The 24152-nt window shown below is 40.0% G+C and overlaps 2 protein-coding genes across 6 annotated transcripts in view; both read left to right on the forward strand.

Moving 5' to 3' along the window:
- The window catches only part of LOC118411237 (cadherin-23-like), a 32849-nt gene extending 20108 nt beyond the window's left edge, over positions 1-12741 (forward strand). Inside the window, exons 24-41 of one of the 2 annotated variants that reach the window (XM_035813383.1) lie at positions 524-704; positions 1035-1255; positions 1669-1863; positions 2184-2303; positions 3224-3347; positions 3642-3779; positions 4087-4215; positions 4655-4701; positions 4879-5127; positions 5762-5850; positions 6251-6337; positions 6719-6787; positions 7006-7197; positions 7934-7961; positions 8152-8243; positions 8802-8861; positions 9601-9685; positions 10540-12741. In XM_035813383.1, coding sequence (XP_035669276.1) covers positions 524-704; positions 1035-1255; positions 1669-1863; positions 2184-2303; positions 3224-3347; positions 3642-3779; positions 4087-4215; positions 4655-4701; positions 4879-5127; positions 5762-5850; positions 6251-6337; positions 6719-6787; positions 7006-7197; positions 7934-7961; positions 8152-8243; positions 8802-8861; positions 9601-9685; positions 10540-10704 — 2271 coding nt within the window. In that variant the 3' untranslated portion in view covers positions 10705-12741. Of the gene's footprint in view, positions 1-523; positions 705-1034; positions 1256-1668; positions 1864-2183; positions 2304-3223; positions 3348-3641; positions 3780-4086; positions 4216-4654; positions 4702-4878; positions 5128-5761; positions 5851-6250; positions 6338-6718; positions 6788-7005; positions 7198-7933; positions 7962-8123; positions 8244-8801; positions 8862-9600; positions 9686-10539 lie in introns of both variants that reach the window. The other variant, XM_035813384.1, reaches the window with a different exon arrangement.
- Positions 12742-17518: 4777 nt separating this feature from the next.
- The window catches only part of LOC118411526 (protein Wnt-8b-like), an 18815-nt gene continuing 12181 nt past the window's right edge, over positions 17519-24152 (forward strand). The window contains exons 1-3 of one of the 4 annotated variants that reach the window (XM_035813841.1): positions 17519-17713; positions 17894-17930; positions 22795-22942. In XM_035813841.1, coding sequence (XP_035669734.1) covers positions 17643-17713; positions 17894-17930; positions 22795-22942 — 256 coding nt within the window. In that variant the 5' untranslated portion in view covers positions 17519-17642. Of the gene's footprint in view, positions 17717-17893; positions 17931-22794; positions 22943-24152 lie in introns of all 4 variants that reach the window. The other 3 variants (XM_035813843.1, XM_035813840.1, XM_035813842.1) reach the window with 3 other exon arrangements.

Below are 24152 nucleotides of genomic sequence, written 5' to 3' on the forward strand. Positions count from 1 at the left end.
ACACAAATCTGCTTTATTTTTCCTTCTAGGAATGTATAAGAAGTAAAGCCAAGATGGCAGACACAGTATAGAGAATTGCTTACTTTCATTCCAACACAAAGATAATGTAGGGACTTACCCCTAAATTTTCGGTTGATCTCCGTCGACCTTGTTCACAGAATGACCCTTTCTCACTCCAGCAGTGACGTCAGGAAGACACCACTTTTGCAGGAGGGGGTCATAAATATCAGAAATGGCATACACAGTTTAACACAGTGCCACAAAGGCATGCAGTTTACTGGGTATGCAATACAAATAAACAGCATGGACATGTTCTTAGCAAAAAAAGGGTTTGAGATTTGTGCAGCTTTACTAAGGTATCCAAAGTGGATATTGTTGGGCATTCACTAAAAAGACTATCTGATGTCATTCATTTACCAGGCAAATAAAAGTGCTAACATCAACATGTATATGGTATGTATATCTTTCAGATCTCTGTCATAGAAGCACATCTTCTTCAGCCCAGATTAACTCTATGTTTCAGGTGACTATAAAATTGCTGGATGTAAATGATGAAGCTCCGACCTTCTCCCAGAACATTTACACTGAGTATATCCAGGAGGATGAGGTTGCAGGAACTTCCATCATCACTCTCCAGGCAGTGGACAGAGACTCAGCTGGCCCCAACAGTCAGATAGAGTACACCATTTTGGCTGGGAATGAAGGTAAAATTCCCTGTTATGGTAGATAGTTACCAGTCCTATAAAAGCGTGTAACTTTGTGAATAATGAAGACTTCTTTTCATGACACTGGTTGGTATCTTAACTCTCTGCACCAGTGTTCAAATTGTCTTATACAAATGGGAACAGTGCAGTCTAAATTCTACAATGATTTGACTTTGAGTTCTTGGTTGTCTACATGTAGAAGATGCTGATAGAAATAAGACACTATTGTACTGAACAAAAAATAGACTGATATCTGCCTCACCTATAAGTATCAAGTTTGTAGGGTAAGTAGAATTTTTCTAAATAACTTATTGTTTATCTTATTTCCAGCTGGAGTGTTCACAGTAGGTCGTGATTCAGGGATCATGACAACATTAAAACCACCAGGACTGGCTCCTGGACAAGATATTAATGTGACAGTACTGGCTTCCGACAAGGGCAGTCCTATTAGGTCCAGTACCACCATTGTTAGGGTCAAGATCCTCGACACCAACGACAATGCACCAATCTTTGTCTACCCTGCAGCCAATGCCTCAACAACTGTCCTCGAGGTAAGGAGGATGGCCGATGGTTTTCTCCAGTGTAAAAAAAAATTAAAAACCTTGTAAGAAAATCAGGTAGCAGTATTCTGAAGTTCATTTATGGTCACACCATGAAGCTGAAGCAACATTCTTCTAAAAGTTCTATATTCATTTCTTAATCATCTCAATATCTATGTGAATCTGCAAATGATGATTGACCCAAAGGGGGCTCAAAAATTCATTTTTGGGAGTAGGTGCATCTTTAAGTCACCGTTAGCAGTGACATCTATTTGTAAGTACATAAACAATGTCAGAATTACCCTGGATGGTAACGGAAACATTGATCTTAAACACTTATATGTACAAAGTGCTTTGTGATCCATGTGGCTTCATCATGTGACTTGCCAACCGGATTAAACCACTCACTGACGTTATTTCTGTAGAACGAGCCAGTTGGTACCTTTGTGGTGAGAGTGCTTGCCACAGACGAGGATGAGGCACAGAACGGGAACGTGACGTACTATTTTGACCCCAGCGATGAATACAACGGAGACAGGGCTAACTTTACCCTGGATCCCATCAGTGGTAACCTCACAACAAAAGTTGTCCTGGACCGAGAGGAAAAGGCACAATATGTGGTAAGTACGGCTGCAGTGCTACCAGTTGCTATAGCTCTTATAGTTTGTCTTAACAGTTCGCTGGAGATGTTGGCCTTGTACGGGGTGTACTAATCCTGTTGCCCACACCTCTCAGATCTCATTCTGTTTCAAGTTTGACAAACACAAACAACAATGAGATTTATATCTGTGTGCATAGCTGAAAAATAACTTCATTTTGCCAACCGACCTGCCTTGCCCAAAGTTTCCAATACCTTGCTGACAAATCATGACTTTTTTTAGGTAGCTTATGACATTCTTAGTTAATTTTTTTTCTGCTTACACCCTCTCTTGTTTTGCAGCTGTACATTCAAGCTAGGGATGCAGGCTTCCCCCCTCTGACAGGGGCAACTGTGATAAGAGTACATGTGGGGGATGTGCCCGACACTGATCCTGTTTTCAAACCTCAACTGGATCCTGTGGTAAGTATTTCTTTCTTCCTTTCATCTCCATTGTCATTTCTAATCCACAAATTGCAAAAAAATAGATTGAATGAAACTTAAGTACAGTAGAAGCCATTTAATTGTGATGCGCTTTTTAGCAAAAACTGCCAAATTGCAAAGAATTGTGAAATCCCAAACAGTTTCCAATTGTATATCAAACCTCATGTTGGAAAGCCCAAACTGGCTAATCGGGGGAAAAAAATTGGAAATGCAACACATTGCACCAAAAGTATGCCAAGAATTGTCAAGAATGAGCCGACAACAACTTGTACAAATACAATACTGCCAAACAGATCAAGGTGGTGTGTTTTAAGATGCAAAAGAGGTCAGTTTCTTTTGAAATTTACGTTGATAGCTCCGGTTTGTATGTAGACACAGTCACTAGACCTGTCCATGGTGCTGAAACTCAGGTGCCTTTTGCAGGTTTAAGGGGAAGGACTAGCAGCCCCTTCCTGTAAAAATACACACCTCTACAGAAACAGCTAGGAAACTTGATGATTACTGTGGCACTAGGCAACACACTGTGAACAACATGAACAGCTTAGGCCAAGAAAAGACAAAAAAACCTGCCGACCCTAGACATTTTTTGAGGGGTCATATAGCTTCCTGTTAGAATTTTTATTCAGCCTGCTTCCTATTGAAGTAAAAACACTAATGAAGGCTATAAGTATCTATTATACACAAAGCTATAGTTTGACATTGAAAGATAAGAGTCATCATGTATTTCAGTTTACTTTGCTTAACTGTATTGTAACATGTATCAACAGAGTTTGGGGCAGCCTAAAAAATTAAAAGAAAAAAAGATAATCCCTACCTACCGACCCTATTTTTTTCAGGACTGAAACAGGAAACACAACATTTTTTTTCCTACGACTTATCTGTTTTGTATTGTTCCTCAGACAGGTGAAGTTGTCCCCCAGACGTTGACTGTTGGTGAGAACCTCGTCCCCGGAACTGTTGTTGGCTTTGTGCTGAACGCTTTCGATGCTGATGAGGGAGCTACAATATTCTACTACATTGTTGGTATGTAATTATAACACACACACTTGTATAGAGTTGATATGATGAACTAAGAAGTATAGAAATAAGATAGCACCTTATTTTTGTAATTTTAGTTCAAAGGACCAAAATGTTTAAGATCATACAATGTTTTTTTTTTAAATCCTCATGAAAACTTTGACGTAACAAGGAAAAATCATGTATGTAAAGATTGTACTGTTTGTTTGCTTTGAGGAGATCCTGCTGGAAACTTTGACCTCAACAATGGAAAATGAGAATCATGTTTGTTAAGATTGTATGATGTTTGTTTGCTTTCAGGAGGGGATCCCAACGGATACTTTGACCTAAACAAAAACACAGGAGAAATTAAAACAACAAGAACATTTGACAGAGAAGCAGAGGCAAGCTACACCCTGGTTGTAAAGGCCAGTAATAATGCGAGTTACAGCGTTCCAGGTTAGTGCACAGTTTCCTTATGAATGTTCAACTGTGATGGTAATCAACATTTTAAGAAGTTTACATGATATCTGAATGAACAAGCTTTCAACCAGTCCTCTGGTCTGTCTCTGGTCAAATAAACTTGTTGGCATATGAATTTCTTATGATAATTCACAGTTTACGGCTATCATGGGAAAACGTAAAAAGAAAAAAAAACAGCATCATATTTATATTATTGTATTATTTAGTTTTGCTATGTTTCAGCACGATCTCATTGGGACTGCTAGTAGTTCACAAAAGACGAACCTCTTATATGTTCCAACAGGTGGCAGCAGGAGACGGAAACGGGACATTGCATACGACCCAGCAGATCCGACGTTACAAGAGGTTATCATTGAAATTGGAGACCAGAATGACGAACCTCCAAGGTTTACCAAGAAAGAGTATACAGCAGGTAAGGCAGCTGTAACTGCACAATTCTGGTGATGTTACAACTTTGAGTAGGAATGTAGACAAGAAGGACATTTTCTTTGCAATACCGAATTCAGAATTCGTGTAACCCTCTTCATACCACACGAAAAAATCAAGAAAAGCAATTGCGCAAAACTTGGTCACCTTGCTGCAAATTACGTTAATAAGATGCGTCCATGTAGGTTAGACATCCAGGTAATAAGATACACCAAAAAGTAGTTACTCAAGCAACTGAATATGATGGTTTTCCATACAAATTACAGGAAATCAAAATAGACTGCCTATGCCATTTGAAAACGAGGCTAGCAGGTCCTCACCTTCAATCTACCACACCAAGAAACACCTTTCTCCATTGTTCCAGTTGTATGTCAGGCATTATATGTACAACATTTGAATCTTCCGTCTTTCTTCATTCCGTTCAGGTATCACAACAGAGTTCAAGTTTGGAGATGCTGTAACTGTGGTGACGGTGAGTCATTCACAGATTTTATTCTTCCGCTGAATTTTCCTAATGTTCTGTGTTACCCTAAGTTTTTATTCTTATCTACGTTAAACTTTGTGTCTGAAATTTACAGTCAAATCATCAATTATTGAGATGAATGAAAGATTCCCAAATATTCAAATGAGTTTGTTGTGCTCACTTTAGGCCATTGACCCCGATGCTGGCAACAACAGTGTGGTGACCTACACCATCACCCGCCAACTCTACTTTGACAGAGACAGTGAGGGAAACCTCATGTCCACACCAAAAGATGCAACGGGAACCTTCAACATTGAGTCAGACACAGGCCAAATTGTGACGGGAAAGGTGTTCAGCAGTGATGAGAAGGGGTACTACACCTTGAACGTCTCTGCAAGGGACATTGGTGGCCAGAGTGACAATGCCTCAGTTGAAGTGAGTTTAAGTACTGTAGGATTAACTCTTACAGTTAGACGGGCAAAGGTTAGGCGTGATAGGTCGTTCAGTGTAATATAACAAGCTGCTGTTATACAGTGTGCCTGCAAAGCTGGTGATTGACACTGAATGGTGGGTATACGAGCTATGTAGATGCAAAAAGTGCTTGTGACACCAATGGCTCCAAACTGAAACTGTGTTACATTTCCTATATTCAAAAGAGTATTACTACATATGACATATTTTTTAAACACCCATCTGATGTTAGTGATCATTTAGCCTTACAAATCATACTAAGTCTTCCAGTTCTTGTACATCAAAATTATTCCAAGACATTACTGTAAATAAAAGTGAACACAGTAGATGGGTTGAAAACTGACACCCTGGTTTACAAAAAATATGCTTTTGAGTACCAGCTTCCATGATGTCCATTCACATGATGTCCAGTTGAACTTGATTTTGAAAGTAGATTTTTTTTGTTAAGAGACTAGTTTACAAGATACAAGAGAAACAGAGAGAAACAGTTTTGCTTTACATGTCCAAAAAAATTTAGTCCCTCTTGCATAAACCTGTCTGTAAAAGGGGAACTTTTTGCAATTGTTGTCTTTATCTTGAATTTTTGTGTCCAACACAGATCTACCTTCTGCGTGAGGACCAAAGGGTGAAGATTGTGTTCCAGAGGACTCCTGATGAAGTTAGAGCATTCAAGGATGAATTTGCTGCGTAAGTATATTATAGGTTTAGCTGTCAAACAATGAATTCAATATTAAGGTTCAAATTTTAATGTATAACTTATGTGCAGATTATTCATAGATAAGTAACTGTTACAGTACATTTATACTAACAAGATAAAAAAACACAGAACATTTCGTAACCTCAAAACTGAATCATAGCATATAGGAAATCCTAGATACTGTGAATCATATTAGAATATTTGTGGTGGTTTTGCGTTTGCTATTTTCACGTTGAGAGTGAGGTGCTGTCTTGTAAGATTGTTTTATTATGGTTGTTTTCACCCAAACTTGAAATACTCAGTGAAATTCAATATTTTTTTCTACTACTGAGTCTGTACAAACTTCAAAAATATTTTCAACTTTTACAAGTTATTATATGTGTATTGCAGGCTTCTGTCCAACATCACTGGGGCCATCATCAATGTAGATGACATCCAGTTCCACACAACTGACGACCAACAAACAGATGAGTTGAGGTACATGTAGTAACCCATGTCTCATCTGTATACATGCACACTGTGTTTTATGTAATAATTTCTCTTCAACGTGAACTGGATAAGATACGGATATTACTTCCTGTTGTCTTGAGTGACATCCATCACTCTTCCTCAGGTTCACTAGAATGAACTGGCAGAACAATCAAGATGCAGCATGCAAAAGACTTGTTAACCAGTTCATGATAGAATACCTTAAAGTTTGAAAATGTGTTCAAGATATAGGCACTTTTTGCATAGAAGCTTTTAGTATTTAACAACATTATGTAACTATATGCAGGAATCTTCCCTTGAAGCCATCATTTTGTAGAAATAAAGCACTTGACTCATTGCTAACCATTATGTCAAATGTTATCTTTACAGGACAGACATGTTCATCCATGGAGTTGATAGAACAACTGGCCTCATCATGGACAAGGAAAGACTCATCGAGTAAGCTCCATTTGTTTGTTTGTTTAATTGAACCTTTGTTTATTCATGAAAGCTCAAAACATACATACAAAGTGACAGTAGAGAGCAAAGAATAGGACTTAATTCCTTATTACAGTCTTATACTTTGCTAATTGTTCCCTGTGTTGTTCCACAACTGTGACATTCTGTACATAGTTGTGTACCTACTGTACGTAGTAAAATACCCGTTATCCTTCCAGGCTAATCGACGCAAACTATGAGTTCTTGGTGCGTCTTCTACGGGACTACAACGTGGTTGAGTACCAGGTAGCCGTGCCACAAGTGCAGGACGTGACCTACGATAACCTGATCATCGCGATTGCTGCGATGGCCGGCATCCTGGTCATCAGCATCGCTCTCATCGCAACGGTCTGCGTCTGCTGGACAAGCAGGTGAGATCTCACTTAGATATATAAATATTCCATATTTGGTGCTAACTACCACAGCAAGTCCAGGTGCAAAGATATGATACAAAACGTGCTGCTGCAGTACCAAGGTCAACCAACAGGGGGCCCAAAGTCGACCTACACCATCACCAACCACCCACCTATCAAACCACCATTGCAAACTTTCCAGCAGTTCTTGAGATATATCCCAAATAACCTCCAGAGTGAAAACAATATGGTATAGCAATACTTCCATCTTCATAAGTACTAATTTAAAGAAAGACAAAATATAGGGTAGTTCAGAGAAATGGTCATAGTTCCAGAAAAGACAAAGCAGACGGCAAAATTGATGATTTGAAAAAGATGATTTGAATAAACTCCGCTTATGTTTTCAATAGACCAATACCCCCAGCAGTATTACAATAGGCCAATTAAGTCGTTTTTTGGGAGGGACAACAAAGATTGGGGTCCCATGTTTGGCACGTTAAAGTGAAGGGCTAGCAACCCCTCCCTGTAGAAATATACCCTGCTTCTGAAACAGCAAGGAAATTTGCTGCCATAAGGCCTAATCAAGGAGGTTAAAAATCTTAACCTTTAACCTCCTTGGCCTAATATAAGGGTCTGGATGTACAAATGACTAAACAAACTGAACAAAATAGTTCATGTACAGTCATTACATGTCAGTCACACATGAGTGGCAGCTGCCCGCAAGGATTTAACCTGATATTACTGCCCCCTGTAGGCTGAAGCGTGAGTTGCGTGCGTCTCAGGCCATGCTGTACAGTACCAAGGACCAAGGACTATTAAACCTTATACATGTATTACTGCCCCCTGTAGGCTGAAGCGTGAGTTGCGTGCGTCTCAGGCCATGCTGTACAGTACCAAGGACCAAGGACTATTAAACCTTATACATGTATTACTGCCCACTGTAGGCTGAAGCGTGAATTGCGAGCGTCCCAGGCCATGCTGTACAGTACCAAGGACGTCATCCCAGACCTGAGTGAGAAGGACGCTCTGCAGGTGCCAGGCACCAACCAGTTTGCCATTGATGGGTAAGGGATTCTTTATTGGTTTTCAATTCTGATCTAACAACACAACAGCCAATGACAGACTGTCCAACATGCCATCGATTAATGATATTGAGAATGAAATTCCACTTCATAATGGGTTGTCCAACCTATGATAAAGACCAACAAAAATTGTTTAAGTTACTGCATGTAAGACTGATACAAAATTACCGCATATCAATCTTATCATGTCCTTTTATGCAGGGCAATTATTTACAACTCTATGTGAAAATGGTACAATATTATACTTACTTAAAGTGGCATATTGTTGTCAACATTCTGTTCAAGAGTATTAGCATACATAGCCTAAGATTGTCCTTACTGTTAAAATAGTAAATTCATAATTTAGTTTTAAAGATTGTTAGTTATGAGTTCATGGATCATGAATGTACAAGTTGCCATCCCTGTTACCATTTATCATACAATTGAACTTTTTCTTCTAACGTCTGGATGAAAGAAAGAATGTTTTAGTTGATGTGATGATCATGATAACTTAATTGTAAGACCAAGGGCATTGTAATAACTAAGTTTTTCTCTCCCTAGATCCAACCCTATGTGGGGGAAGGAGGTCTATGTTAACGAGATAGCTGAAGAGTCAGACAGGTACCATCTTTTTTTTTTAGATTCTTGGCTGAGCATTACAATTGCTGTAAGCCATCAGCTTCTTTACCGATCTCTCATATTGTCTGAATGTTGTGTATCATTGTCTTGTGTTATGTTGTGAACTGTCTGTCAGTTGCAAATATTACAGATCTTTGAGTGGATGTAACGTTGACTGGGTACCTTAAAAGTACCACATTAGAAGGTAGTGAATTTTAAGATACACGCAGCTTCAGCGTTAACTGAGATGTACACAATTCAGATATCCAGTTGTTTAAAATGTTCGTGGGATTGAAGAATTAAAAAGTTATTATGTTTTTTAGTGCATCCTGCAAAATCATGGGAGTTGACCCCTAAGTAACTGACATGACATATATGTGCAACTTGGAAAACAGATACCTGTGTCTCCATTATCAAGAATGTTAAGCTATCAATCCAAGAGCTGACTTGAAGAATAAAAAAAATGATGGATATGGAGTATATGTCTGTGCACAAAGTGTTCGTTTTTTGGAGCTACCCAAATAGTATTTGAAGAGTAGAACTATACTAGCCTGGGTTCCATGATTCCATTTCTACTGGAGCTCCTTGCAGTGAGTGCAAGGAACCCTAGTAGAAATCGGATGGCACCCAGGCTAGAACTGTACAATCATTGTGTCCAATTAACTAACACCGTTAGTAGTGTTAACCTCCCCGAGAGGCGTGTTTCTGTTCTGAACCCCACCTTGTCTTGTCTCCCTGCCAGCGATGATTCCCTAGATGACAATGAGGTTGATGTGAAAAGTCCACAGGCCCCGAGCGCTCCTCCCCGAGATGACTATGCTGATGAGGTAAGTCAACCCCTCCTACCCTACCCATCCTTCGTTTGGTACAGTCCATCATCATGTGTCACATCACTATGTTTTGTTTCTTCTACAGAAGACTGCAATAACCTGTCTGTAGTTATTAGAAAGTAATTGTTTTGCTACTGAATAATTGTTTTGCTACTAAAAGTATTATATATAAAATACAAAAATGTACATTTGTAGCTTTGATTGTTACACACATGAAAATGTAGTTCATTGCAGTGGTAGTTATATCTTTATATCGAAGATGATGATGATCAAACTGCTGTATTTAAGAATCTCTTAGAAAAAAGAATATTAGGTGCAATAAAACTTAAAAACATCATCCGTATGGTCTAAAAAATCAGATATGAAATTCTTTCATACACAGCCATCAACATTCAGTGCAACTACAGTTCTTTTTTTAATTCATTTATGAGAAAACAATGGCATTTCAAAATGCAAATTTAGCCAAGGAGGAAAACTCAACTGAATCAATATTGCTTTTGTTATCAAGTTAAGGCTAAATACATGTAAGAGCTAATGGCTACCAACTACATTACATGTAATGTGATTTTTATTCATTCATTTATTTATCTATCAATCTTGTAGGGTAGTCCCTTCAGTTGTCAACAACTGATTCCCAAGGGAGCCCTTCAACAAATCAACCAACATAAACTTAACAATTTGTATAACATAATGATGTTGATTGATGATTCATATTACGTAATATCTGTATCTATATAGCTGGTATAACCACGGCGTAACACACCAGCTTTGCAGGCACACGGCACTGCAGCAGCTGCTTATATTACACTGAACGATCTTTGATAAATACTGTCTTCTCTCCACCACTGCAGGAAATCACGGTTAACCTATACAATGACGAGTATGACAACTACACCAAGTTCCCGCCCGGATACGCCAACGGAAATTTTATCCTAGACGCGGCCCTGAAAGAGCACGAGGACGCCAAGAGAAACGGTCCCCACAGGAACTTCAGTTTGGAAACTACAGAAATATAGCCCAGCAAGTAGAAAGTCCCAAGTAACGCTAGTTCACCTTTATCCGTAGGGTAACCTTTATCCGTTCTTTTCAAGGACAGTGTATTAAGGAATATCAAGTCGACATATGGTGGTTTCAAACTGCAATATTTTGAAAATAGTTCAATTTGTAACTACTGTCTATCGACTTGATATCCCTGGATACCCTGTTTAGCAATACAATGGATATAGGTTACCCTGAACTAACGTTACATGTATTGCTAATTAGCGTAACTTAATCTCCAGGCAGATTTACCAGTGGCATAAGATAGTATCAAAGCCGGCCAAGGAGAATGTAGCCGGCCAAAGGGAGTCAAACGGGCACCGGGGTAGCCATACACACTCCTAGGCCAGCTTCTCTCCACTGGCAGTTTTTTATACAGTCTATCTTATGCTACCATAGGATCTTCTTGGAGATTAGTGTGCCTAGTAAGACCCCCCCTCCCTCCCAAACTGCCAAAGATGGGACTGTGTTAGTCATTATATAGTTCAAAACAGCACTTCATTAATGACATTAATGACTGTCACCTTGAGACTGATCTAAAAGAGATAGCTGTGTTGACTAGCTGCATACCACATGCAGGCCTTTGATATTAGGACCCGTTCACACTTGTGCGAATATATGAGTTCTATATTGACATTTTTGGGCTTAGACTGAAGAAGTAGTTTTATTTTGTTCAATTACCAGGCTACACAATGAAGGATGAAGAAACAAATTCTTCACAGAAACTTTTCTTAAACCAGAAGATATTGATAATTATGCAACTCATAGGCACTTGAATATATGCACGAGTGTGAACAGACCCTTAGGAAATATAACACATGTACAACTTTCATTTGATTATGAGGCTATCATACCCGTAAAAAATGTAAATAACTTATAATTACCTCTTTCACCACCTTATTATGTCACAGTCACTATCCTAAATTTTTGTCTTCCTGCATGGGGTACACATTGCACTCATACAGTTTGCCATGTAATCTACATACAGTTTTCAAAATTACATTCTCGCCAAGATTCCAAAGATATTTACAAATGAAGGTGACTGTGATTTTCTACGGTAAGAATTATCAACAATAACTTGTTAGCTGATACAGGTGCCTTTGTGAAAGAACATTATGTATCGTGATAATTTTCTGTTCTTTCTAGTGGATACTTCTCAGGAGTTACACTTGAACCCCATTTTATCGTCATGTAAGATATTATAACATGTGTTATGATTAGTGACTATGATGTATTGAAGAAGGGTAGGACTATGCTTTCTGGACAATCTTTTAGAATCATAAGATTGCTCAAACAATCAGGCCTCTGCATAGTGGTTTTAATGTCGTAAAATTCTTGCAAACCTGACAATCAAGATGTCAGTATTAAGGAATCATGTTAACAGTGTGCCTTTGCCTTTATCCATCCTGAACAGACAGAGATGTTACAATGATTCACTGAAAATTTTATAGAAATGTTTATTTTAAATTACTGCAGTATATATATATCAAGTGTAACTTGTTTTAAGCATTCTGTAAGATGTTTTATACAAAATCAAAACCAAACTCTAGATAAATGACAAGAATTGTATAAACAAGTTATCAAGTTATACATGTTTTTAAGTTGTTTGATCAGGTTGCAAATATTGTATATAGCAGATTGTCGACTTGAGTCATCTGAATCACGTAGTGCCTTTATTACTCACTCAGCTGTCTTCCTATAAGTGTCTTACAAAGTTTTGCTCTGCTGCAATTTAAATTGCACAACTGATAGAAAAGTTCAGAGAATTTTGAGAATTCTAATGGCAAGCTATCGTACTTTCAGGATTGGAAAGTTATGCAAAAGTCTATCCAAAGAAAGTGAAGCAACTGGGACTGGTTCCCAGTGATGCTTATTGAAGTTTTATGCCCCTTTATTGTTTTAAAATGTAATATGTTTTATTTGAATGTATATAATGTAGTTTTACTTTTTGATTGTGTCCATGAGCTTGTATGAATTAGTTCTTCCAAAAATCAATAAAACAAGTTTTATCCTTTGTCTTTGCATTTGTTCCTTACTGCTTATTGACTGAAGTATCAATATAAGAGATTCCAGCGTGCGAAGGAATGTATTGTTTGTTTGTTTATTTATTCGCACACAAGTATTACATTAAAACACAAAACGAAAACAATGGATAAAACAGGTGCAGGAGGAGGGAAAAAGCTTGTGGAGCTTATACTTAGCCCTCCTCCTTTAAACTAAACAAAATTGATTATGATATATAATAATAAAGTAATACATAGAATAATAATGATACAATAAGGATAAACAAGTAATTAATGGTATGAATTAACGATGAATGATAAAGTAACGTAATATGTAGAAAATGATAATGATGCAATAAGGATAACCATGTAATTAATGGTTTGACTTAACAATAAATAATAAATCAGCATAATACTTAGAAAATGATAATAGTGCAATAAGGATAATCAAATAATGGAATGAATTAATATAATATGATTAAAAAGAAAAAAAATGTATAAATACTGTACATCTAAAGCAGTGGAAGACGAAATACATTTTATTTCCAAGTGTTCTGATTTAGCCACACTGAAAGGACCACATTGTTTAAAGAAATCGCAATTATATTTCCCAGCTTTCCCACATTTACGGATGAACAGAAAGCCACTTTCCTGTTAAAATCACAAATTGTAGAAAAAGTGGGACTCTGTCTTCCTCCGCTGTCAAAAAAAGTCAATTCCAACCTATCTAGATATAGTCAACACTAGTATTTCAGTAGTCTCTTTGTATAATAATATTTATCACAGTTCATTGTTACATGCATATTCCCTATCTTGTTTGTACCATGTACTTGCAATTGGCCTACAAGCATGAACTTGCAAATAAACTTTCTTCAATTAATTAAAGGATGTGAAAATGCATGTAGATATTTTCTCAGTCCTAAGCCAAGTTTCCTCTCTCCTTTCTAGTTAAGATGGACTGTCCCCAATACGATTTATGCTAAAAGAAGACCCACTCACATAAAGTACCGAATATCAATACAATCCATCCAGGCGTTCTCGAGTTAAGCTGGTCTTCTGCTTACAAACATACATACATAACGCTACCCAAAACATAACCTTGGTGAAGGTAATGAAGAGGAAAAACTACAAATCATGAAATAATGAGAGACTGAACTAGTCATGGGGAATTAAACATTGTCATTGTTACATGCAAACTTATTTGGAGTCTGCACCGTGGAAGGCGTAGCTTCAACTTAGGAGAGACGCCAGCGAACCGTTACGGAACTGCAGTACAGTTGCCTTCACAACGATTGCGACCACCAATCTCCAAGCAGATCCTACGGTAGCATAAGATAGTACGTTTTGTGCATGTATCAAAGTTGTCAGAAGAGTGTATACCTTCGGTAACCAAACACAGAAATGGGCCGGCTTCACTCCTCTGCCAGCTTATCTTATGCTACCGTGGGATCTGCTTGGAGATTAGATTGCGACATGCTAACGTTTAAACGTCAAAATAAGAAAATACTGTCAATATCTCAACCCAAGAAAATTGTTGAATGTAGGTTTTGACGTGCGTAAAATCGGCGTCAATAGAAACAGTGCCTTTTCTCAGGTAGTGAGAAAATAACACATAAAATCCAAATCAGTTTCATAGTGCAAGGAGGTATTTTAAACTCATTGATTGTACCAAGGATAACAGTTTGGCAGACAATGTTCTAGATGCATTCATTCTTTTACCGCAATATCTAACGCCAATTCATGAAATTATCGGAGATTTTCGAGGATTTTCTTTTTTTTTGCAAAACACTGCGCCACAGATGCTGAGAATGGAAACTTTCAGACTTGCGACTAGATCGGCTTATGCAAATTTAATCAGATTTTCTTCAGCCAGAAATCTATTACGAGGTCCTAGTCGCGCGCAGAAGAAAGGGCAGGCCGCCCAGATCTGCCAGCGTGTGAAAGTTCAATGTTGTCTTACGACGGGTGATACCGACTCGGCTTTGTGTTCTTTTCCTCGGCAATTTTCAATCAACGAACAAAGGAACAAAAGGTAATAATGCGACAAATCGCCTAGTTAGCGGCTTTTCCGTGGTGTTTGTTTGTTTTGCTTTTGTTATCCACCGACACCGTTTCTAATTATTCATAACACATCCCTGCCCCCCACTAATCCCCATCCCTTACCAAGAAAGTAATTACATGTACTTGTCTTTCATACAGACTTTCACGTACTCTAATACCAGTATCAGAACAAGGCACATCGAAGGAATATTATCCAAATATAAAACGTTTATTCGCCATATGTCCTTACATGTCTATATATAGACTTCTGTTCAATATGTGAATTATGTAAAATGTAAAGAGAAAATCAGAAAAAAAAGCAGACATTCATAGCTTACAAAACAATATTTCTGAACCAACTGTAACCAAGAGAAACTATTACTAAGCTTCGCTTTTATTGTTGTATTTCTAGCCAACATCTTTGATCCTACCAACGAAACACGCATAATAGATCTCACTCTCTGCCAGACTCCACAGGTCGCTGGAAAAATGCTAGAAATTGACCAAATATAGACTGGTAACATGCAACAGGATTTTAATAGCCGCCCAAAGGAGTACAGCTTGTGTCCTCATCTTGCGCTGACTGACTCTCCTTGCCAACTTGAATTCCCCCTTTTTTTGTACACCCGTAGGAAGGCCTGGTGGATGCTTGGTTTCACTAGCCGTTTTATCGCTAAATCAGAGATTAGGAAGAATGATAGGGCCCGTCTGGGTTCTTTAATAGCAGGATTCATTTTCCGACTACCGGTATGAATTGGAAGCCTATATCTAATTAATAGCATTAAGTTATTAACGAAAAACCAACAATGCTGTTATCTACATCGGCAGCCAGCCTATTCGATATTTTGCATTTCCTGTACGTAAACCTCCTTGGTTTTTCCGAGAATTGCTTTTGGTAAACTTCCGTCCGATTGTCACTAAGCAAACTTTGGAGCCGAAAAAAAAGAAGGCGTATGCATGCAGCAACGTCAAAGTAGACGATAGTTTGGCGAATGTTCTTTCTTTAATGATTACTAGTATACTTTTCTATGTCTGTGTAAGGCTCCAAATAAAGAAGGGAAAACAGACATATTCACATATGATACTGACAGACAACAAAACCACAAGTTCATTTCTTTCTGCCAACTTATCGGTGAATTTACCTGGATTTCATCAAGGAGGTTATAGCCTCCTTGATTTCTTTTATATCCTGCAAATCGCAAACATTTCTCCGTGTACCATTGTAATGTTAAAGCAATAGGTGGAAATCCGTGGGGTTTGTTTTGATTATGACGCATTAGACGCTGGAACACAAAAGGCGATCTGTCCCTCCCTCTGTTCCCTTTGTACACTGGAGAGTTGGTGTTTGTTGAAGTCGGGTGGGTTGCAATTCACACAAGGTGGAATGATTTATTTGCATGGGAAAGCCGGGTGCGTAGAGAACTCGACCTTTTTGATACGCCGTGTAGGACAAGTGGACGGCAAATTTGTTCTCTGCGTTTGCGTCACCGGCTACATGTGTGTGCTTTTGATAGAATGCTTCCATTTCCTTAGAACTCCAGACAATATGTCAATGAGGGGGGTTCACCTGCCAATGCATTGATGGGGAATTAACCGCATGTAATTAAGTATTTCAAGCGCTCGTGCCCGGTCATGGTTATGTTGAAGAGGCCATAGAAGCTCTTCGCGTTTACAGGCTGGCAAAAAGAAAACTACTCTCCTCGTAACAAAGTAACACCACAAAACCCACACATTACGGAAACGGTGAGATCTTTTGACTCTTCCACTGTCTCGGGAAAAGAAGTCGAACCCCCGAAGTTAGAATTTAGAAACAGCATTTAGACTAGGCAAGAGGCTCATCGAACTAGGAAGACACATGCTACATATTCGACATTATTTGTCCGTCAATTTCATTTTACACATGTAACGTTACCTGCAATTACCCAATGGAGAAGGATTCACGATAAACTTATTATTACATAACGGGCAATAAAGAGATTAAAAAAGATAAATTACAAATTAATTTTGAAGTGGGGTTTTCACACAAAATTTTAGATTAAAGTGGATATGAAAAAATACAGTAAGATTATGACAGTCAATAACAAATACATTGTATAGTCTAGGTCAACGACAGTTTATCATTGCTGACTACATCCGACACTTGTGTAGCTCCTAGCTCAGTTGGCATGAACAAATTTGAGAGAGACGTTTTTGTCAAACGTATTTGCGTCATAGCAGAAACAAGTGAACGCAGCTGAACTTTATTTCTTTATTTGTATTTCACATGGAATGAATTGGAGGACAAAACAGGTGTATATGCACCTTTAGAAGCTGCCCTCCCTCACATAAAAACACATACATGACACAACATAGATTATACATTAATATATACATAGTAGCATCATCATGACATTATCAAAGTACATGTATACATTAGTAACTAGCATTAGGCATAATCATAGTACAGCATGAACTGCCAGAGGAGTGATCCTGCCCGGGCACGCTTATATCCCCGCTAACTCGCACACAAAAAGGGAGTGATCACCAGCGCTTTAAGAGCAACCCCCTCAAAGGAAGCCGCGAAAATCTTCCTAAGACAATAGCCCAGGTATTCACGGCTTGGTTTAGCGAGAAGCGATTGTCACCTATCCTCCTAATTTCCCACACAATGCCGACCCGGCGGCGTTTAACTTCGGCGCCCTTTTATGTTCTCCCGGACGAGCTGCCATTGGTCGGCCCTGAAAGGCACCCTTTCAAAATCGCAGTTCGCTCGCTCTGGGCAATTATTTATCCCGGGCAGAAGTGGGAAGTGGAGTATTTGCGAAGCGCCGGTCCGTGAGTCAGTGGTGTGGAATCAGCCAGTAGCTAATCGGTAGCTGAGTAGGCCAGGCACGATGTTCGCACAGCTCCTCTGGTCTCTGTCGGTCCTGCTAGCCGCCCTGTCCGGGACGGCCGATTCAAATGGGTGGTGAGTGAAGTCAGTCTACAGAAGTTTACAACTGCTGCTGTAATAATTTTCTGATAGAAACTATGATTGTTGAATTACTGTATGTAGTTAGGAAGTTGTGTTGTGAGAGATCACGGAGTCGTGTTGTGTGTGTCGCCGGCAGGAATGACGAATTCTGTTTTGTCTTCTCTCCCTCAGGACTTTACAGAGCAACTTCTTGATCACAGGACCCAAGGTAAGATAGTGTTGTATCACTTTGCCCTCTCATTGTTAAAACAAGATCTTGGATTACTTTACGATTGACCCATTCCCGAATCCGGATACAACATGGAGGTTTCTCTTGCTAGTACAATTAGTACAAAGTCACATGGACATCGATAATGGGTCCTCCATTTAGTATGTGTAATCAATTAATTTCCGTCGCGTAAACGCAGTGAGCTTTAATGAGACGAAACACACCGAAAAGGTCGGTAAAGGTGTGCAGGTTAAAAGGTAGGGACGCGGCAGGCCCGTCTGCACCACGTGTATACGGTGTGCATGGAGTGTCTGGCCTGCAAGATTCATGCGGAGAATGGCAAATATTCATAAGGCTTCCCAGTCCGTCTGACGTCTGATCAATCATCGGCGGACGTCGAGAGAGAGAAGGGCTTGTTTTAATGAGAGTGGCTCTCCGCTTGTCGTCCTCTAGCGCGCGCTGTGACCCGGATCGAGACCGGGTTAAGCATCGGGCCTCTCAGGTGTTAATATCGAATTTAGTGCTTGTTTATAGAATGTATTTCAGCACACCGTGTATGTTTACATGTTCCGCTCTTAGCCAGCTTTTATCCCGGCGTATAGAGCTTCCATCGCGGGGCTTTGATAGCCCCGGATCGGGCTTCTTGCGATATCGACTCGGACACCAGCAAGCCCTTTTCTGTTTGCGCACGGCAAAAAGTTGTGCAGACATTAAGTTTTGAGGGCCAAGGCCGTGATTGTGAGACTAGGCGCTCCCGTGTCTGTGGGCAGTGGACTGTGTGATGAATTTTACCTCGAAGCTTGGTGGTGGATAAGTCATCGGCGCGTAGCAATGTGTGTGCCCATATTGATACAGACCGTGTTGTTATGTTTTCTTAGCCAAATCCCCCCTCTTTGTACAACGTACCGACGAGCCGTTGGCACCAACTTCATATTCCCGCAGATCGATACAAATAGCTCCATCGCAAAGTAATGATGTTTCTCCAATTCAATTTTCCGTTTTGTGCTAAATTTGAACTACGTACGTCCCGACTGTTGAATTGACGTGTTTTCTGTAAAAAAAAAATTAAAAAATCTTGATCATTTTCGTCGACGGCTTGGCTAGATTAGACAACAACAGTCAACATAAGAACAACAAAGAATCATAACATTCTCAAATCCATCGGCTATTTCCTACCATCTAAGACCATTGTTTAGAACTATCTGATACAAATTGTATACTGGACATCAGCTTTGCTTGTGTTGATGGTCAGCCATTTCAGAATTTTTTTCGATATTTTTTACCCTCTCGGACATAATTTTCGGGACTTCGTTAGAGACGCTGACTTCTACATTACAACAATGGGTCTAATTCACAGGTATGGCCACTTGTCATTAACAAAACATTTGAACAAAAAATTTTTAAAAAATATTGCGAAGGATAGAGACACAAGTTGGCGTGTGTGTTTTTCCCTGTATGAAAGCTACAAGTCGGAAGTCACGACCGCTTGAACGCAAGAGAGTGGTTCTTATCGATTTCCCAACAGACTTTGTCCCCTTCATGTAGCCCCCACGGAGAAACTACGCAGATAATGGTACTCGTGAAATATAACCTCCACCAGGCCTTCCTATGGGGTATGGGGATCGTAGAATTCGGCCCCAAAATCGAGAAATTTGCTAAATTGACCAGGGGAGTCAGTCAGTTCATGTTCTCACTTCGGAGGTTCGACCAACTCCTCTAGTAAGCAGATCTCCCCTGGCAAATTACTTTCTCTATAATAGCCAGCGTAGTCAGTCTGATAGAGACTAGAGACTGCTTATGAAATACTTGCTACGCTGTATCCACGGCGACGTTATTCTGAAACATGGCTCAGTTGGGGTGCAAAACTTGGTTTGAAGAGATTGCCGTTCTATTTTTTTTCCATTGTGGTTTGCTTTCAGTCTCGTGTGGCCAGAATTTTGTAGTTTTCCCACGTCCAGAGCGCCATTGTCATCTGACGTAAGGTCATTGTCATTTGACGTTGTCATTCCTTCTGAGACTTCCATTGTGGCACACACAACGATCTCTGGGGATGCTATGGGATTCATTAAGAAGAAAATACCTTTGACTTTATCTCATGTGAAATTATGATGACTATATTTTTGGGAAGGCGAGATAAAAAAGTATGACCTGCCCCGGGCGGAGATACTTAGGCAAACTTGTTCGAAGGACACCGACACAAACCAAGCTTGTTGTGAAAACATACTTCCCTATCTTCTGTGTTCACACATTGAAGCATCACACAAACACAATGGATGTATCATCAAGACCAACAATTCCCGCTGCCCTCTTAGTTATTCAAAGCTTGCACGTTTCAACAGAGCACTTTGTGAAGTTTTGTTGATATTCTCTACCGGCACTTCGCACTTTTGCGTTTGGGCATACGGCATGGCATGGCTTGTTTAGTAGACATTGTCGATATCAACAGTCCTCCAATTACATTACTACATAGAATAGCGCAATGTTTGAAAACGATGCCTGTAGATTGTATCTTTTCTTTCCGCATTGTTTGGCTCTTTTCAGGTGGCAACACCCCAAACCACTCCCGCTCGACTGGCCACAGTAGTTTTGTGTTTCTCTTCACCTTTCGCACTTTACACGGAGTGGTGCTATCGTGCTCCAACAGAACAAGTGATCACAACTACACTAACGGCCGCGTAAACCACTCCGAAACACAAGTAGACCGGATGGTTTATATTGGGTACAGCGATTGCTATTAAAGCTCAGATCTAATCGCCCGGAGTTAAGCAAGATGCATTAGTGGCGATGTAATCCACGACCCAGGTAACTCAAGCACAAAAGACAATGCTTCCCTGTGTCGCACCGAGCACTGCTTACAGTAAACTCCTCATGTGAATGCTTGCCATTGATAGATCATCGCTACCAGTCGCACTGATATTCTGATGGGGAGAAATAATGGATCTGGTAGCTGCAATATAAACAAACACGCACACGCCGCGGCGATGCTCGGATGGGCAGGCGCATGGACCGATCCTGATCGAACGCCATATCGAACAAATAGAACCAGTTAAGAACCCCCTATTCTATTTCGAATACCTCAGTCAAAAACAGCCCCAGTAGGACAAAAACGCTGTTTTTGACGAAGGTTTTCCAAAGGATCGGTCCATTCTGCCCCGCCGGACTAATACGAACGGACAGATGTTTTCGCTGCTATTCAGGACGGTAGTCTTATCTTTCCGCATCTCTGAAACTCAAGTATTTGTCGATAATCGTTCCGTAGCGATGATACGATAACGGCTGGTGCGCTCCACGCTGCACTGCCTGGTCCTACGTTCGCACCCGCTTTCCCACGGAGACATGTGTTCACCCAAACCCATCCATCAATTATGATTTTGACATTGGCGCGCCCCTGACGGACATCCGGCCGTGGCAACACGCGGTTCGGCTCGGCAGGAGGACATTCATGGGGAACACCAGTTGTCACGCCATTAAAAGAAGAACAAAAACTCCTCAGGCTCGTCAGAGCTGGCGGCTATCTCTTACCATCGGCAACTTCTTTTGTCTTGAGATCTGATGAACAAATGCTCAACACTTAGTAACAGTAAAACACGTCAACAAATACCGCTACTCCAGTGATATCAGTAGTCAGACCAGGATGTGAATTCAGGCGCCAAAGCCCTTTCACTTCAATTTTCCGCGAGACTCGTAGTAATACATGTTGTATTTATATTAAATCACCATAGCGACTATCAAATCTTTCCAATGCCAGCACGGCACCAATTAATGATCGTACAAAATACTGGTGGCATCCCTGTCGTTGGGGTTAAGGAAATATTCTGTGTAAATAATCTCACTGGAGTGTGAATCGCGATGAGACGTCGTCAATGAAAATGTCCGTGTTTGATAGACAGGACCTCCCTTGTGGTGTCCCACGATACCGTATCGGCAATCTATCTATTAAACCCGGGGAGTCGTATATGGAACTGTCGTGGTGCAAAACGTGCGCCCCTTTTATAGAAAGTAATTAGTCGCAGCTATCTTTAAGTTTGACTAACTTGAGCGTTCCAGTTTCTGAACTGTATATTCTTGTCATTCAAGTTGTACATCTTATTATAACGCCATTGATGTAACTCTATCCGAATGCTTAACAAAAGACCACTCGCAGATATCGAGGAGGTTAAAAGACTTCCTTGTAGATATATTGCTGCTTCCACCCCAAAAGCGTATAATTAGATTAACGGTCGTCCCAGTCCTTAATAGTCATTTGTTCAACTTGTCCATCATTGTTATCTTGAACTGTCTATATGATATACTGTGTCATATTACAATTAGCCATTGGACAGGAACTTGAAAATAAAACGCATCTGATATATGAGGAAAAAAGTACATAACTACATTCTACATTTCTACTGCTGTATCCTACTAATACTAGGTCACCTTTCCAAACCGGTTCCCGGCCGGACCGCTTTCGGGGGTATAATCGAAAGACAGCAAAATACGCAGATCGTAGAAAAAGAATAGTCATAAGCATAATTTGTGTACATTCTTTGATAAATGGTATTGAATTGTTCTGACTAGTTCATTCTGCTTTTGCTGAAGAAGAGTGATGGATGTCACTCGAAACGTCCGGAAGTAAATATCCGTTTTTTATCCAGTTGTAGGGTTTGAATTGTATTTGAATATTGCTTACCTGGATGTCTAACCTTCATAAACGTATTCTTTGATAAACTTTTTTTTTTTTTCGTTTCCGCAAACATCCCGGCCGGGCCCTGGTGCGGAAATGTAACCGTAACGTGTCCGTAACAAGCTGAGTTTACAAGTATGATCTGTTTAAACCCTTCTCTGTCTCCTGTTTAACGGTTGCGTTGTGATTTTTGACCCCAAGTCGTCCTTCCAGGCGTCTCTGACGTACGCGAGCAGCGTGGCGGCGGGCGCGCAGACGGCCATGGAGGAGTGCAAGCACCAGTTCTCCTGGGACAGGTGGAACTGTACCGACAACGCGCTGTCCATGTTCAAACCCAACACACTACCTGGTTAGTACTCTCTTTTTTATTATAACTTTTATTACTACACCGACAACGCCCTGTCCATGTTCAAACCCAACACACTACCTGGTCCGTACTATCTTTTCTACTTAGTATATGTAGTAGTGGTAGTAGACTGGACTGGTTTATTACACAATACGCATAACAGTCCTCCTGGCAGCATGTGGGACATTATGTTCTTTTATTACTGCGCTTTGAGCATTTTGAAGCAACTCAAACTCCACCCAAAAGTCTTGACGATGAAGTTTATGCAAGAAGTAGCAAGATGTAAACAAAAAAAAGTTACAATGATACATATATATACTGTATTATAGACCAACATCGGGTATTCATGTCTAAAAGTTGTTAATTTTCCTCATCTTTTTTACCATTCTTATCTATCTGCTTTACTGTAATGTTGAATCGCTCGTTCGACAGCGTTGTCCCACCCACGGAGCCCTACCGTAGCGTTACATATGTACAGAAAATGTTGCGGTTTTGGTCTTACAGACCCGCGTCCTGTTCTGATGACCCACAGGTGAAGGGGTCACCCACCCTCTCTTCCTGAGCAATATACATGTAATGTGTGCCCAGCACAGTGCATTGTAATGTAGTATATCTAGTGTCTATCCAAGTGTTAGGTTATAACTGCAATATGAAATCATTGATATTTAAAGGAAGTTAGATGGTACCATGGTACTCTCCAAGCAGAGGTTAGGCTGTTTTTATGACGTAATTTTAGTCGTTTTTATCGGGTTTTCTATTTTGTACTAGCTTTCTTGATTATTGTACAGACAAGACCATAACGGATTAGTTGTAGGTCGCCATACCATTGACAACTGGACATATTACTAAGGGTGCATGGACGAAATACATCTCCTCAGTGTACTGGTTGAAAACGATAGTACATCGTAGAGTAAGAACGCCATGGCTGCGCTATGATACGTTTCTAAAGGGCACAATGGCTAGTGTACAGACAACGTCATAAGACTAGGTGTAGGTCGCTATAACAACTGGTCCGAGCTTGTATGGGCGGGCTGCATAATGTACTCTCAGGTGTACTGGTTAAAAACGACAGTACATCGTCTTGGTTGTGTTATGATATGGAGACGGATAGAACTGGCTTAGTTTCAAACCCTTCCGTGACAAACACCTAAGTCCGAGTAAGCCTGTGTTTAGTGTCACCTGTGTTCATGTGTTCTAGAGCTAGGATCTTCTA

The sequence above is a fragment of the Branchiostoma floridae genome, chromosome 3 (assembly GCF_000003815.2).
Source record: "Branchiostoma floridae strain S238N-H82 chromosome 3, Bfl_VNyyK, whole genome shotgun sequence".
Classification (NCBI taxonomy): Eukaryota; Metazoa; Chordata; class Leptocardii; order Amphioxiformes; family Branchiostomatidae; genus Branchiostoma; species Branchiostoma floridae.